Source organism: Ovis canadensis, chromosome 21 (assembly GCF_042477335.2).
Source record: "Ovis canadensis isolate MfBH-ARS-UI-01 breed Bighorn chromosome 21, ARS-UI_OviCan_v2, whole genome shotgun sequence".
Classification (NCBI taxonomy): Eukaryota; Metazoa; Chordata; class Mammalia; order Artiodactyla; family Bovidae; genus Ovis; species Ovis canadensis.
In genome coordinates, this window is record NC_091265.1 from 61509525 (window position 1) to 61525080 (window position 15556).

The following is a 15556-nucleotide window of genomic DNA, read 5'->3' on the forward strand; positions in this document are numbered from 1 at the left end:
GATGTCTTCACGGGCCAGCAGGCCCCAAACAGCTTCCTTCCCTTCTAACCCATGAATGGAGCTGTCATCCACAGATTTATCTAAACCTTTTGTGAAGCTATTTCTATTTCCAGCCGAGACCACATCTTGGGGTAATGAGTTCCATCGAGTCCTCCCCTGCTGGGGGAAGCACTCTGCCTTTGATTTGTCCTGAACTTACCTCACTTGCGCTCCAAGGGGGCCCTGTAACTCCAGCATGCCAGGTTCTGGTGAACAAGCCTGAGCTTTCCCCTTCCCATTTGCGGCCTTAAAAATTTCCGTCTCATCTCCCGTTCATCTCCAGCCCTGAAGACGGAAGGGACCTGGTATGTCAGCTGTGCTCGAAGCCTGGCAGTGCCAGCCCCTAGCAGCTGGCCAAGATGGCGAGGGCTCATCTTCTCCCTATGGGGTGGGTGGGGGGGCAGAGGGCGTGCCGAGGGCCCAGGATCCAGTGGGCACACAGCCGGCTGCAGCCCTGTGCCTTTTCCCAGGCTGGCCAACTCCTGCCCCTCCTCGAGCTCTTCCTGAGCACTCTCTGGTTCCTGGCTTCCAGACCTTTCCTCTGTAAAGTTACTGTGGGGGCGGTCCCTCCCCGTTCCTAGGGTGGATTCACCCTGGCCTCATCTGTGTCGATGATTTATTCTGTCCCTGGTCCTGACCCCAGAATACCATGAGGGGCCACTCGAAAGGCAGAGAAGCCAGGACACCGTGACCAGAGTAACAGCAATACTGACCGCGCAAACGAAGGGCTTTATAAACACTGAGAAAGTTCATCTTTGCGGCCCTCTAAGATAAGGACTGTTAGCTGTTCCTCCCCCAATTTACAGAAGAGAAAACTGAGGTTCAGAGAATATCAAAGCAAAGTGTTCATTTGCACAGAACCTGAAAGTGATGAAGCCAGGATTCAGACTTAGGCACACAAGGGCCTAGAACCCCATGGTCCATCCCAACAGACAACGTGGCTTCAAGTCTTGGGAACTTTCAGAATCCGATACTCTTCGGTCATCCGACCCACGTTTATTAAACCACTGCTATGTGCCAAGCTTGTTCTGGTTGCTGGGAGAAATGCCAGGGAACAAAAAAGGCCCAGGCCGGGCTTGCCTCCGAGGGCTGGAGGCACCCGGTGTGCCACAAACCCATTGCATGTGGGCAAGTAGAGCCCCACCAGCTCAGTGCCGTCAGCTCAGAACTCCCTCACACGCTGGGAAACCCCAGCGTCACCACGCACAGCCCATTCCCCGTGTGTGCACAGCCCAGCTTTGGCAGCATCAGGCCCTCTGGAAGGGATTTTTGTCCTGGGCTCTCTTTCCCACAGCTAGAAAAGTGTGTCTAACACGTTAGTTTGTTTGTTTCTTAGTGTGTAATCAGATTGACCCTATTAGAAATGTACATTTTAAAAATTACTTATTGACAGTGGCGCTGGGTCTTCTTGCTGTTCCAGGGCTTTCTCTAGTTTCGATGCACGCTGGCTACTCTTGGTTGTGTGTGGGCTTCTCATCCTGGTGGCTTCCCTTGTGGAGCGTGGGCTCCAGGGCCGGCAGGCTCCAGGAGTCGTGGTGCAAGGGCTTAGCTGCCCCCCGACAGTGTGGGATCTTCCTGGACCAGGGATCGAACCTGTGTCCCCTGCACTGGCAGGTGGATTCTCATCCACCGTACCACTAGGGGAAGTCCTAATGTGTGTTAGATGAATGAATTACTGAGCTCTGAGGATTCTGTGATTTCAAACCTAACACACTGGGGGAGAAGCGGCGGTTGAAATTTCCAGACAGATTATTATTTTAAGTTTGAAATGGTAACCACCTTCCTCCATTTCATATCTGCCCCTGAGACGCTCACACACACACACACACGCACACACACACTCCCACATAATCACATACTGTGTACTTGCAGGAGGCCATCTCTAACGTGGGGTATGGCGAAGACTGTAAGAATGTGGGGTTTTAAAAGCTCTTGAGACAGCATCTCATTCAACCCACTCACTTTATCAAGGAGGAAACATACCCAAAGGGCCTTGACTTGCCTGAGGCCATCTGTGAGCAGGGCTGGAGTCTCCTGTGCCTCCTCTCTTTTGGACCTGGAAGGCCTTCTTGGCTGCACCAACTGCCATCCTGGAGAGGCTGCCTGACCTCCAATGGGAGAGCTCCCTTCCAGCCCCACAGCCTGGGGCAGCAGGCCTGCCAGTTCCAGCTCTTCCCCAGAGCAGGGGTGACTAGAAGAGGGGCTCAGGGCAGTCGGAGGGCCCCTTGCGATCTCAGCACATCAAGCTGGGAAGAGGCATCTCATGCCATCAACCACATTGCACAGTTGCAGACATGGGAGGGACTCACCCAGTCACAGCAGAGTCCATGCTGAGGACAGACCAGAGACCCAGGACTTCAGATTCCCAGCTCTGAGCCCTTCAGAACGGTCAAGTTTCCTGGCTTTGGCAGGTGTGTGTGGCTGCACGCACACACACATACACACACATAGCTTAGGAAAGACGCATCAGAAGCCCAAAAGCATTTCTGTCTCCTCCCTCTGTACAGTAAAAGCTATGGTTTTTCCAGTCATCATGTACAGATGTGAGAGTTGGACCATAAAGAAGACTGAGCACTGAAGAACTGATGCTTTCGAACTATGGTGTTGAAGAAGACTCTTGAGAGTCCCTTGGGCAGCAAGGAGATCAAACCAGTTAATCCTAAAGGAAATCAACCCTGAATATTCATTGGAAGGACTGATGCTAAAGCTGAAGCTCCAAAACTTTGGCCATCTGAAGTGAAGAGTCAACTCATTTGAAAAGATCCTGATGCTGGGAAAGATTGAAGGCAAAAGGAGAAGGGGGCAACAGAGGATGAGATAGCTGGATGGCATCACTGACTCAATGCACATGAGTTTGAGCAAACTCCAGGAGATGGTGAAGGACAGGGAAGCCTGGTGTGCTGCAGTCCATGGAGCCACAAAGAGTCAGAAACGACTGAGCAACTAGACAACTTCCTCCCCGCAGAGCCTTGTTCCAAAGCCTGGAGGCTGCAGGTCCCTACAGTCCCGTAAGAGTCAGGCGCAGAGACCCGGCTGTTCGATGAGTCACAGCTCCCCTCCCTGCCTTCCAGGGAGTGTTGGATATATCTCCTGTTCCAACTGGGCTGCTCAGGCAATGGCTGGGGGAGCAGCGGAGAAGCCATGAAGGCTTGGCTGATTCTCGCTGGAATAAAAAGAGAGGGTGAGATCCAGGGAGGAGGAGCAAAGGAGGGGAATAACGACTGCTAGGTTCTTTGTGGGCAAGGTGTGGACTGGACAGAATGTGGGGTGACAGCTATCATCCACAGAAAGGTAGGACTGTGGGCAGGGCTTGGAAATTTTCTTTATTTAATCACAGCACTGTGCTAAGAGGCAACCGGAGTCAATTCAGTTTCACTTGGATCACACACCTATTCACTGAAGGCGTACTTACTAATCACCTGCTGAGGGCCGGGCCCTCCCCTGGGTGCAGGCACCCACCCGGGGAGGTAGGGTGGCGCAAACGGACTCAGTCCTGGCCTCACAGGGCTGACATACTAGAGGCAGCACAGTAGACACGTGCGAAATAACGCTGACTTGTGTTAAGCGCTGTAGATGACTCAGAGCAAGGGATTAGCTGCGGGGAGGGGGCCTGGAGCGGGGAGGCAGAGAAGGCCTATTTGAGGATGGGCACCTGAAGCTGAGCCCTAGGAAGAGAAGGTGCCTCCGTGTGAGAAGGGGGGGAAGAGCATTCCAAGTGGTGGGAACAGCTTATGTGGAGAGCCCAAGGTGGAGAAGGATGTGGTTGATTCAGGAAATGGATAGGGCCAGCGCAGCTGCAGAGAGAGGGCAGAGACAGGTGAAGAGATGGGCAGGGCCAGGTCCTTCCTGCAGGTTTGGGGTAAGGGGTTTAGTTTTTGGTGGCTTATTTATTTTGGCCATGGTTCGTTCCCTAACCAGGGGTTGAACTTGCACCCTAGGCAGTGAAAGCTCAGACTCCTTACCAGTGGATCCTCAGGGAATTCCCAAGGGGTTTAGATCTGCTGCCAAGTGCAGTAGTTGGAAACCACTGCAGGATCTAAACCGGGGAAAGGCGTGACATGATTGACATCTTAAGAAGGCCACTTTGGTGCTGTATGGAGAGTGCAGTGGAGGGGCAGGGGACCACTCAGAGTGCTCCCATCAACACTCAAGTGAGAGATGATGGTGGCCTGAGCCAGAATGATGGCTGTGGGCATGGGAGAGGAGGACCAAGTTGCCATCTGTTTAGGAGGCAGAGCGCTCAGGCTTGCTGAAGGATTGCAGTATGTAAGAGGTGGGTCAGGATGGAGTCAAGGATGAGTCCCAGTTTACTGACCTAAATGCCTGCGTAGAAGTGGTACCATTTACACTGACCCCCTTAAAAGGCAAGAATAATCTCCCCCAGTAATCCAGGGAAACCTGATAAGGGAGGAAACCTGACATAAGGAGAGGAAGTGGAGTCCAGAATTGCAGACCAGGAGCAGGAGGGTAACGGTCCCACAAACGTGGCTTCCTCACTGGCAACACTGCCAGAGGAGCAAGGCCCTAAAGGAACGCAGGGGTGCCCAAGGGTCCCTCAAAGCACACCAGGTGCTGCAAGAAACCAGAGGCCAGGAGCCCCTCCGTGACTTGCCCTCCTCTTCGCACACCTGCGGACCGAGGCTGCGGACGAGGGAAGACCTGCCAGGCTGACTGCTGTGTCCCACCGGCGCCAGTCGTGTCGCACCCTTTGTGACCCCATGGACTGTAGCCCGCCAGACTCCTCGGTCCATGGGATTTTCTGGGCAAGAACACTGGGGTGCGTTGCCATTTCCTCTTCCAGGGGATCTTCCCGACCCAGGGATTAACTAAGCCCCTCTTTTGGCACCCTCTCTTGGTCATTTTCCAACGGCCAGAGACGCAGGAGTCTATCCTCATAAAATGTTTCCAGTGCTTTCCATCAGTGACCTTCATCATTCAGCAGCCCTCCTCTCACAAACCCACTTCCCTCCCAACGGAGGGAAGAGCCCCCACGTGCTGCTGAGTCTTGACTCTCGCCTTCTCCTGCTGGCCAAATCTTTCTACCCCTTTTCGTCCGGGGAAGCTTCTGTTCTTTGGGATCAAAGAAGGATCGTAGAAGCCACGGCGAGCAGCCACTTCCCACCCCGGGTGCGTTACTATCTTTTCCGAGCTGGCAGTTGCTGCTTCTGTCCGCGTCCCCGGCCCGCCCGGACGGGGTGAGACGGTCTTGCATCGACCCCGTACGCACCCCGCCGGCGCCCGACAAACGTCCAGGAAATCCGTACTAAATTAGTGACCCGGGCCGGGCCCGCCCGCACATCTCCGGATTCCGAGCTCACTGTTCTCTCCCCGACACCCTCTGGGCGTCTCGCGTTCGGGTGAGGGGCCGCGGTGGGGCCGGCTGCCCGCCGTGCTTCACAGGGGCGCTCGAGGGCCGAGAGTGGGCCTGGACCGCACGGAGGAACCCGGCGCTCCCGGGTCACGTGACAGGGCCCGCCCAGGGCGCAGCCTCCGTCACGTGACGGCGCAGCCGGCGAGCGTCTTTCTCACGTGACGGAGCTGACGGCTTGCGGCCCAATCAGAGGGCGGGGGCGGGGCTGCCGGGGGCGGTGCGCGGGAAGGGAACCCCAACCGCCCGGAGCCGCGGGAGAGACCCGGAGCGGATCGTTGAGCTGGGGTCCGGCCCAAAGCCCCCCGCCCGCCCCATCCCGGTCACTGCGGGCAGCATGAAGTGTCTTGTCACGGGCAGCAACGTGAAGGGTGAGTCGGGGCCGGCCGGGGGCTGGAACCACGTGGGATGGCCCGAGGCGCCCGCAAACCGCTGTCTCTCTCCTCCCCGCAGTGCTCGGCAAGGCCGTCCACTCCCTGTCCCGCATCGGGGACGAACTCTACCTGGAGCCCCTGGAAGACGGGGTGAGGAGACCGGGTATGGGGGAATGGCGTGAAAGTCCCAACAGGGAGCCCTGATCGGGGCTCGAGTCTCGCCCCCATCAGGCAGGCTGCCCGGTGGGCACGTTTGCTGAGTTTAACAGGGGCCTCCCCTGTTGCTGGGGTGTCCCTTTGGGCCCTGTCATCTTCCTAGGCCGGTGTCTGAATCGAGAGCCCTTGCCCTCCCTCAAATGCCCAGTGGTGGATGGGGGTGATTAGGTAAAAGGCGTGGGTGCTGAAGGCTGGGTCGCGCCCTTGCTGTGGAAACGGCGGGGCTGACGCCCACTCGGGACTCGGGGAAGGCTTCATGGAGGACACCCCTAATGACTGAAAGGAAAGGGCGGGCTTCTGCAGGTGATGGTGGAACAGAAGCCTTTGGGGCAAGTGCCTGGGCAAAGCTGGCTTGAGGGCTGGGCCCAGCACTGCTGGTGACCACATCTTTCTCCCCACTTTTCCTGGCCCCAGCTCTCCCTCCGGACCGTGAACTCCTCCCGCTCGGCCTACGCCTGCTTCCTCTTTGCCCCCCTCTTCTTCCAGCAGTACCAGGCTGCCACCCCTGGGCAGGACCAGCTGCGCTGTAAGATCCTGATGAAGGTGAGGTGGGTCCCTCAGCAGTGGCAGGGCACTCCCCCCAGGAACCCCTCTTGGCAGTGCAGTTTGCTCTGGAGCACAGAGCAGGTGCCTGCAGGAGGAGAGATGTATACTGGAGCAGTCCGGTGCAGAACGCAGAGCCTGGCCAAGTAGAGACATCCATGGGGGTAACAGGCCATATGGAGAGGGTAGCTGAATCTGCCAGGAACCTGCAGGGAGTAAATGACTCTCAGGTTGGTCCTTGAAAGATACGCAGGTCTTTTGAAGGCATTCCAGACCAGGATAAGAGCACAAATGAAGGCCTGGAAGGGTGCAGATATCTGCATGTGTGAGGGGTCCTTTCCTGGTGTGACAGTGTTGAGCCCATGATGGGCCAGAGCCCAAGGCGACTGGACATGAGAGCCAGTTGGCGGAGGCGCAGTGCTGAGCGGATGTGTTTCCCTCACCTAGTCCTTCCTGTCTGTCTTCCGCTCGCTGGCAATGCTGGAAAAAACTGTGGAGAAATGCTGCATTTCCCTGAATGACAGGAGCAGCCGCCTGGTAGTTCAGCTGCACTGCAAATATGGTGAGTGAGCAGCTGGCTGATCCAGGGGTCCTTGCGGTGTGGGATTAGAGGTTGGTGAGCCCGCTGAGACCCTGTCTGCCCATCCAGGGGTGAGGAAGACTCACAACCTGTCCTTCCAGGACTGCGAGTCCCTGCAGGCCATCTTCGACCCAGCCTTGTGTCCCCATGTGCTCCGTGCCCCAGCCAGGTGAGCACGCCCCTGGTTGCACGCTGAGCCCTAGGCTTTTCTCTTCCTTCTTTCAGCCTCAGGAGTCAGTTTAAGGAGGCACCTCCTCCGTTTTTCCTGCAGGGTATCTGTGAACCTCAAAGCGTTCATCCAACCCAGTTTGCTTTCAGGGCCTTGCCTGGCCCTTTAAGGGCAGAGGCTGGAGTGAGGAGGGGCCAGATGCTCCCTTATCCCATGTTCCTCTCTGTCTCCTGAGTCTGTATTCTCCACCTCAAAGTCTGACTTGGCTTTCTGACCACTCAGCCCCACTCTGACTCCTCTTTCAAAGAACAGGTCTCCGGCTTGCCCTCACATCTCCTCTGGCCTTTGAAGGTCCGTTAATTTTTGTGGCTCCGGGACTTGTGACCTTTCTCTGACCTGGTCATCCTTCTGGGATGAGTCCCATTCAAGGGCAGCCTCTCTTCCTACCTGGCTGGGTTCTATCCCTGAGGGGTTCTCAGGCCACGGCTGGACAGGGAGATCACGGTCCTGGAGGGCTGCCTGAATAATCAGCTATAGGAGAGGAGCCATTCTGGGCAGTCACAGGGGCCGTGCAAGACCTGGGAGATGGGGAGCCCAGCAGACGCCAAGGTCCCTAGAGAAGACCAGAGGCTTGGGTCCCCTCCCACCTGCCCACGTGCAGGGTGCACCTTGCACTCAAGTAACCCAAGGTCTCACGTTTCTTTGCTTTTGGTAGCCGCAGGACCTGGTAACTTGAAGGTCCCTTTGAGCCCTGACTTTGTTTTTCTGAGTTTTGTTGAAATAGCACTACCTAGGATCCCTTTGGGTAGAGAAAGAATCAATCCATGGTCTGGGTTTTGAGAATTTTTCTTTTTTTTAAAACGAGTGATTGTTTCTCTTTATCTTATGGACAATTTCAAATTCATATAAAAGCAGATGATAACCAGCTTTGTCCCAGTTGTCTTGAGGCAAATTCCAGGTATTATTTCACCTGAAACTATTTACTAGCCTGTCTCTACTAGACAGGGACCTGAGGACTCTTTGTAAGGCGGTGTTCATGCGGACAATGTGGGTCTGGTCTCCCAATCCTGGATGGGCAGGTGCCACCTGCCTGGTTCGGTTCAGCACAAACCACCTGAACTTCCTGCTGCCTTCTGTGGGCCTGTTCTTGTCTGCCTCCATCTCTTGCAAGAGGACTGCTCTCCTACAACATTCTGGGAACCTTGGGTGAGGCAGAGACTGTGTCCTGCTGCCCCCGTGCTCCACCCTGGGGCCATGCTAGGCCTGGCCTGGTTCTCTTTGGACGTTGGTGTGCCTCGCTGTCCCGCCTCCAGTTCTCTGAGAGCAAGCCACTGGGCGGGACCGAGCCTCGGGTGAGATACTATGCCCCCTCACAGGGTCCTGGTGGAGGCTGTTCTGCCTTTCCCCCCTGCACTGGCTGAAGTGACACTGGGCATCGGCCGTGGCCGCAGGGTCATCCTGCGTAGCTACCAAGAGGAGGCAGGTGAGGGGACCGATGGGGCTTGGGGCAGAGAGCAGAGACTGGGTGGGGGTGGCGCAGAGAGCAGAGACTGGGTGGGGAGGGTGCAGAGAGCAGAGACAGGCTGGCTGGGGCAGAGCCCAGCTTCCTCCTGTCACTGCCCCCCAAGACAGCGCCATCAAAGCCATGGTGACAGAGATGAGCATCGGAGAGGAGGATTTCCAGCAGTTGCAGGCCCAGGAAGGGGTGGCCATCACTTTCTGCCTCAAGGAATTCCGGGTGAGGTTCCTGCCGTGCGCTCACCGCCCCGTCCACCTCTCCTCCCTGCCCAGCCTCCATGCTCTGCTTCTCCCTTCCCAGGGGCTCCTGAGCTTTGCAGAGTCAGCCAACTTGTCCCTCAGCATTCACTTTGATGCCCCAGGCAGGTAAGGTCCAGCCTTGGGATAGGGAGGGGAGGGCTCTGGGGTGCCAAAAGCCAAAGGGCCTTGACCACGCCTGGACCTGTCACCTGCCAGGCCAGCCATCTTTGCCATCGAGGACTCTCTGCTGGACGGCCACTTTGTCCTGGCCACACTCTCAGAGCTGGACTCGCACCCCCAGACCCTGCATGCCCAAGAGGAGCTCCAGCGGCCAGAGCCCCAGCTTCAGGCTCACAGGTGAGAGCTCCGCCCGCCCACCCCGCTTCTCACCCTGTGCACCCAGGCTGCAGCCTGCCGCTTCTAGTCTGCAGCCCCCCGCTTCTAGTCTGCAGCCCCCACCCCATGCGCCTCCCATCTCCACTTCCTATTGAGCCCCAGCCCCTACAGTGCTGCTTCCAGCCCTGCAGGCTGAGCCTAACCAGTCAGCTGTATTCAGAGATCCCCCAACCCAGGGAAGTGTCCCCAAGGTCGGGCTGGCTTCCTTCTCTGGCTGAGGCCTCCTCCCAAGCCAAGGAGGGAAAAGGGCTGCCGAGAGGCAGGGGGCTGCCTGGGATGGGGAAAGCAGGTGGCTGAAAGGGCAGGTGGGTTGGGGAGGATGGGCCCAGCATAGTTTAAGTGGAGGAAGTTTGGCCTGGCCCTCTGCCCAGCATGTCCCTGGGCCCCAGCGCTCTCCAGTTCCTGTCCTCTGGGAATGTGGGGGCTTGGGCCCCAGGTGGCCCAGCTCACTGGACTTGCCGCTCCCCTCCCCCAGCCGAGCTGAAGCGGCCCCCAGTATGCCTCCCTCAGGCCTCTACCTGAACTCTGATAAAAGAATTCTCGGGTCGACCCCCTCCCGGAAGGGGCCACTTAAAACACCGCCCCCCATCCTTTCCCCTCCCACCAAATCAGGAAGTAATAAAACCAAGAGGTCACTAATGGTTACTAGGCTCCTGCAGGCCCTGGCTGAGCCCTCCAGGTGGGGGCCCTAACTGTGTCCCCACCGCTGATACCGTGTCTGCCTGTAGCACGCCCCACGTAGACCTGGATGACTTTGCTGTCGATGACATGGACTCTTACATGATCGCCATGGAAACCACCATGGGCAGTGAGGGCTCTCGGGCACTGCCCTCCATCTCCCTTTCACCTGGCCTCCAGCGCCCCTGTAGCTCCAGCCCCCACTCAGAGGAAGATGACGACATGGAGCCCAGCACAGTGCCTGGGACTCCCCCACCTAAGAAGGTAGGGGCGAGAGGCGGAAGGGCTTCCCTGGTGGCTCCGACGGAAAGACTCTGTCAGCCACGTGGGAGACCTGGGTTCACTCCCTGGGTGGGGAAGATCCCCTGGAGGAGGGCATGGCAACCCACTCCAGGATTCTGGCCTGGAGAATCCCCATGGACAAAGAGAAGCCTGGTGGGCTACAGTCCATGCGGTTGCAAAGTCAGACACCACAAGCGACTAAGCAGGAGGCAGAGGCTGGGATGAGAGGCGGAGGGCGGGAGCAGCCTCCAAACTCACCAGGCTTCCTCTGTTCTCTCGCCAGTTCCGCTCGCTGTTCTTTGGCTCCATCCTGGCCCCTGCACACTCTCCCCAGGGCCCCAGCCCTGTGCTGGCTGAGGACAGTGAGGGCGAAGGCTAAGCCGAGCCAAGAAGGGGCCCGATGAAGCCCCACCCCACCCCTCTCCCAAGGCCAGCCACGGCAGGTCCGCTCTCCTCCTTGGTGGGTGGTAGAGATGCGCCCTGCTGGAGCTTAGCTGACTGGTCCCACCACCTCCCCCAGGGCCTTGACTGGCCTGGGTCTTGTTGTTTCCCTTCAACCCTCAAATCTTTCATTCAACCCTCAATCTATCAGTCTGTCCCCAGTCTCGGTGCTGAGCTGCCCTCTGCAGGGAGTTCCCTCACCTCTTAATCCAGTTCTGTGGCCAGAACTGGAGGACTGCCTTCTCTAAGCCCACCTCCCTAAGAAACAAAGAAATCATTGTAGGGCTCCTGCCCCTGCTGATCCACCTTCTGCCAATCATGACCTGTCCCTCCCTCAAATCCTGAGCACACCACTGGGATCCCCTGTGACTGGCACACACTGCTTGCTTTCCCTGAACTCTCTGGCCCTGGCTTGGAAATTCCAAGAGCCCCTGCGGACCTGGGCACGTGGCTGGGGTTTTCCTGGCTGGGGCCCGAAGCCCAGCAAGCCTCCCAAGTGGCTCTGGGCGGAAGAGTTGCCAGGCCCAGTGTTTGGGACAAGGGAGACAGGCTATGGCAAGAATCCAGCTTTGACCTTTATTCAAGAGACCAGATGGGTTGCCCCAGGATCCGGCTGCCAGCCCTGAGGCCAAGCAAGGCTGGAGATCCCCAATCTGGCCCTGCTTTGCCCTGAGCTGCAGCCTTAGCCCCAGGATCCTGCCTGCAGCCGCTGTAGGTACAAGCGGGAAGACCCCTGGGGGACTGGATGCTGCTATTGATTCATAAAAAAAAAAGAGAAAAATACACCAAGCCTCCATGTTCCCCGTGATGGGTGGGCCTGGGGGGCCAGCACGAGCCCCCTGTAGCCACGTGATTTCTGTACAATCCACCATCTGGGGCAGAGGGCGGGCACACGGAGGCTATTTCTTGGCTTTGGCGGAGTTGCGGGGTGGGGTGATGGGCCGGCCTCCAGGGTTCAGGCCACTGAACTGCCCATATTTCCCCTTGTTCTTGTCGGCGGGCTTGAGGATCTAGAAGAGAAAAACTGGTCAGGCTTAAGGGGTCAAGCCGTAAGTCCCTGGGCCTGCCTGCCCCCGGCCCGACCCCCACCTGGAAGGAGCACATGAGCGTCTCGTCCACGCTCATCATGGCACCTGCATTGTCAAACTCGCCGCAGTAGTTGGGGGCTGAGAAGAGTGTCACCAGCTGCCGCTTGGCAAAGAACTCGTAGCCGTCTTCTACTACCTGGACGAGGGTGGAGGCGGTTAGTTCAGCAGGAGCTGGCTGCCAGCCCTGCTCTAACCCAGATGGGGGCTGCCAGCCCACCTGGTGTGCCCGGCAGATGAGGTCCAGGTCATGCTTGTGCAGGAACTTGGCCACCACCTCAGCTCCAAAGGTAAAGGAGACGCCGCGGTCATTCTCGCCCCAGCCCTGCACGTCCTTGTCAGGGTCAGACCACAGCAGGTCACAGAGCAGGCCCTGGTCAGGCACATCTGTGGGCCGCATGATGCGCCGGATCTGCTCCATGGACTGTAGGTCTGGGGACAGGCCTGGAGGGCACAGGGGGCAGGTCACCTCCTCCAGGCAGCCTTTGCCAATCAGCCTCTGCCCCCCACCTCTCCAGGATTCCTGGGAGCCTACAAAGGCAGAACTCATCACCTTCTGCCTCTTCCAAGTCCCTGTCCCTTCAAGGAGCACAGAGCTCCCTGGAGAAAGTGTTTTCGCTCAGTCGTGTCCGACTCTTTGCAACCCCATGGACTGTCCAGGCAAGAAAGCTGGAGCGAGTAGCCATTCCTTTCTTCAGGGGATCGTCCCAACCCAGGGATCAAACCTGGGTCTCCCGCATTGCAGGCAGATTCTTTACCATCTGAGCCACTAGGGAAGCCCTGGAGAAAGGGGACAAGCAAACTCCATGCAAGAAGGCGAGGCCATGACACAACAGTGGGTGCAGCCTAATGCTGCAGTGCGGGGGCACGTCATGGAAGAAGTACTACCCATACCAGGACTCCAGGGAGAGCTGTTCCTGGCGACTGGGAACACATCTTCCAGCCGACGCTTCTGTCCCAAGGTCCCCAGGGGTGCTCACCCTGGGAGGCTCATCCTGCTCAAGAATTCACATGCCCAGAGCTGTGCTCACCTCCATGGCAACAGAAGATCTTCTCGTCCACGATGGCAGCGATGGGCAGGCAGTTGAAGCAATCAGTGAAGGTCTTCCACAGTTTGATGTTGTAGCGTCTCTTGCCTGCCCAGGGGGAAGGAGACAGCTCACCAGAGGGCCTCTGCTCCACCCTCAGCCCGGTCTCCAGGCCTTCCAGGACACATTGTGTGTTGTTCAGACACAGCTAGGAGGAGAGAATGGAAGGCAAAAAAGGAAACCGAACCCCCGCCCCCTACCCCTACTACCCCACTGCCTCCCAGACAGAATTCTAAAGCAGCCAAGTCCACGGGAACCCCAGAGTTCCACTTCTGGCACGACCTCAAGGTTGGCATCCACCCCCAGCACAAGAGCAGGGCCAGGTCGAGACAGGGTCTGGTTCATCTTGGCTTCTGTCTAACAGAGTCCAGTCCCAACAGGCATCCTAAGTGCTTAAGTATCGGATGCGCTGGAGGGGAGTGTCGGCAGGTGAGGCCCTGCCTTAGAATCCTGGCAGCCCTTCAGCTAGCAGCCACTGGCTAGGTCCCTCCTGAGTGCCAGGATCTGCTCTAGGAGGATCGGGGAGGGTGGCATGGGCTGGTGCTACCTTCACGGCACTCAGCTTAGCAGGTGTTTGTCAGACGCTGACACCCCAGCCACCAGGTCAACACGAGGGTCGCACTGAATGGCAAGGAGAGCCCTTTAGGACCAGGGCGGCCCAGATGCTCTGCCCACTCACACTCATCATAGAAGCCGTAGATGCGGTTGATACTGGCACACTCGTGGTTCCCACGGAGCAGGAAGAAGTTCTCTGGGTACTTGATCTTATAGGCCAGCAGCAGGCAGATGGTCTCCAAAGACTGCTTGCCCCTGTCCACGTAGTCCCCCAGGAACAGGTAGTTACTTTCTGGAGGGAAGCCGCCGTACTCAAACAGCCGCAGAAGGTCATAGTACTGGCCGTGAATGTCACCTGTGACCCAGGGAACCAGGTCAGCACTAGGGCAGCCTAAACGTGAACCCAGGGTCAGGGTTGGGCCCAAGGGAGGAGAAACTTGGGAGGGGTGGGGGGCAAGGCCGCTTTCAGGAGGCCACGGGGACCTGGGCTGGGGGCTCACCGCAGATCTTGAGGGGTGCCTCCAGCTCCAGAAGAATGGGCTGGCTCAGGAAAATCTCCCGGGATTTGAGGCACAGACCACGGATCTCGTTCTCCGTCAGCTGTACATTCTTTCCAGGCCTGGAGCCCTGCACTGGGGGCGGAAAGAGGCGTCAGGACCCTGGTTCCTCAGGCAAGAAGAGGGTGAATGTCACTGGTGGCCCCAAAGGCACTTCTGGGTAGGGGCTCCTGGGCCTCCCGGCCCCGCCTTGCCCAGGGGCAGCTGTTGCTGCTGAGCCTCCTGGGACCCCCAACTGCCCTCAAGGCGCTCGCGAGGGGACTGCTGTGCGCAGAGGCCATCCAAAACCTCAGCACAGGACCCCTTCCTGGGGGACTAGGCTTCTCGGGTTTCTCCCTCAGCCAAGAGCCCAGGCCAATCCTTGCGCGCCCACCCCCGCCACCGCCAACCCCGGTTCTGCTCTGGCAAGGGGAGCAACCCCAGACCTCCCAGCGCGCCACGACTGGGGTGGGGTGGGGGGACGATGTGGCCACGGGACCTCGCGGCCCGTCCCCGCCCAGTCAAAGCTGGCCCTGGGAGGGGCAGGTCCACCCGCGCGCCACTTCCGGGCCGGGCAGGGGACCAGGGCGCGGCGGGCGCCCACCTCCCTCGCCTCCCCGGCCAACCTTCCAGCAGGCGTCCGATTATAGAGTCCAGGTTGAGCTTCTCGCTGTCGGACATGGCGGCGCCGCCGCTCTGGCCCAGCACCTCCGGGCCCTATCCTGCCTCCCGCCCTCCCGCGGCCTCCTTCCGGCCTGGTGCTCCTTCCGCCCGCCCGGGCCCGCCCCGGCCCGCCGCCCCGCCTCCTCTGCCGGCAGCCCCGCCCCGCCGCACCCGGCCCGCCCGGTCGCCCGCCGCCCCTGCGCTCTAGCGCCTCCACTGGACGCCAGGCCCGGGGCCCGCGGCGGCTCGGGAGGCGGGGCTCGGGCTGACCTGGTTGCGGGGGCGGAGCCTACACTGGGGGCGGGGCTTCACGGGGCGAGGTCGACTCTAGTTCCGCCCTTGAGGAGTTACCCACCCTTGCACCGAGGATGTGCGGCCGGAAGTAGTGTGGAGTTGTTTTTCTCTTTCAAGGGCCCAATAGTCCTTCCCATTTCTGTCCCGGGCTAGAAGGTGGTGTGACCTCATTGATATCTCATTGGGTCTCCCCAGAGAGTGCAGATTAAATCCACGAAGTGCAGGAAAGGAAACAGGTTCAAAGATAGCAAGGGTTGGCTTCAGACTGACGGAGGAGCTCTCACCTCTAGGGTCCCTGTGGCCTGCGGGCGGCTGACCATACCCAGACACCTGTCGCTGAACGCCGAGCTCATTTTGGTCCCCCTGCCCGTGGCGCATGCTACACCATTACTACTATTTTTTAATGTCTCGTCGTTGTGTTTTGAGTAGCGCAGTAATGACTTACTGTTTGACTTGTCGAAAGCGTTAACAAAAGAAGTCACGTTAAATAA

The 15556-nt window shown here is 58.5% G+C and overlaps 2 protein-coding genes and 1 long non-coding RNA gene across 4 annotated transcripts; 1 reads left to right on the plus strand and 2 right to left on the minus strand.

Moving 5' to 3' along the window:
- Nucleotides 1-1984: 1984 nt before the first annotated feature.
- On the minus strand, nt 1985-5517 carry LOC138426818 (uncharacterized). The gene is made up of 2 exons (XR_011251759.1): nt 4668-5517; nt 1985-3202 (listed from the first exon to the last, which is right to left on the minus strand). It is a non-coding gene; the product is annotated as an uncharacterized lncRNA (long non-coding RNA).
- Nucleotides 5191-11625, plus strand: RAD9A (RAD9 checkpoint clamp component A). Of its 2 annotated transcripts, XM_069565709.1 has the most exons (11): nt 5191-5778; nt 5861-5931; nt 6412-6540; nt 6988-7102; nt 7190-7289; nt 8666-8772; nt 8918-9027; nt 9109-9173; nt 9264-9404; nt 10172-10385; nt 10687-11625. In XM_069565709.1, exons 1-11 carry the CDS (start codon nt 5745-5747, stop codon nt 10780-10782), a joined length of 1182 nt encoding a protein of 393 aa, XP_069421810.1. In that variant the 5' UTR covers nt 5191-5744; the 3' UTR covers nt 10783-11625. The 2 variants fall into 2 exon arrangements, with proteins under 2 accessions (XP_069421810.1, XP_069421811.1); XM_069565710.1 differs by having other exon boundaries at nt 5611-5778; nt 8918-9173.
- PPP1CA (protein phosphatase 1 catalytic subunit alpha) lies at nt 11407-14940 on the minus strand. The gene is made up of 7 exons (XM_069565711.1): nt 14735-14940; nt 14073-14204; nt 13697-13927; nt 12961-13065; nt 12150-12373; nt 11934-12068; nt 11407-11854 (listed from the first exon to the last, which is right to left on the minus strand). Exons 1-7 carry the CDS (start codon nt 14787-14789, stop codon nt 11744-11746), a joined length of 993 nt encoding a protein of 330 aa, XP_069421812.1. The 5' UTR covers nt 14790-14940; the 3' UTR covers nt 11407-11743.
- Between the last annotated feature and the right edge of the window lie 616 nt (nt 14941-15556).

Excerpts from the sequence above, each read along its gene's own strand:
- RAD9A (XM_069565710.1), top strand. The coding sequence starts at position 5,745 with ATGAAGTGTCTTGTCACGGGCAGCAACGTGAAGG. Across the intron at positions 7,290-8,665 it reads GTGCTCCGTGCCCCAGCCAG|GGTCCTGGTGGAGGCTGTTC; the intron begins GTGAGCACGCCC and ends GCCCCCTCACAG. Across the intron at positions 10,386-10,686 it reads GGACTCCCCCACCTAAGAAG|TTCCGCTCGCTGTTCTTTGG; the intron begins GTAGGGGCGAGA and ends TTCTCTCGCCAG.
- PPP1CA (XM_069565711.1), bottom strand. The coding sequence starts at position 14,789 with ATGTCCGACAGCGAGAAGCTCAACCTGGACTCTATAATCGGACGCCTG. Across the intron at positions 14,205-14,734 it reads AATCGGACGCCTGCTGGAAG|TGCAGGGCTCCAGGCCTGGA; the intron begins GTTGGCCGGGGA and ends TTCCGCCCCCAG. Across the intron at positions 11,855-11,933 it reads CGCTCATGTGCTCCTTCCAG|ATCCTCAAGCCCGCCGACAA; the intron begins GTGGGGGTCGGG and ends TTTCTCTTCTAG.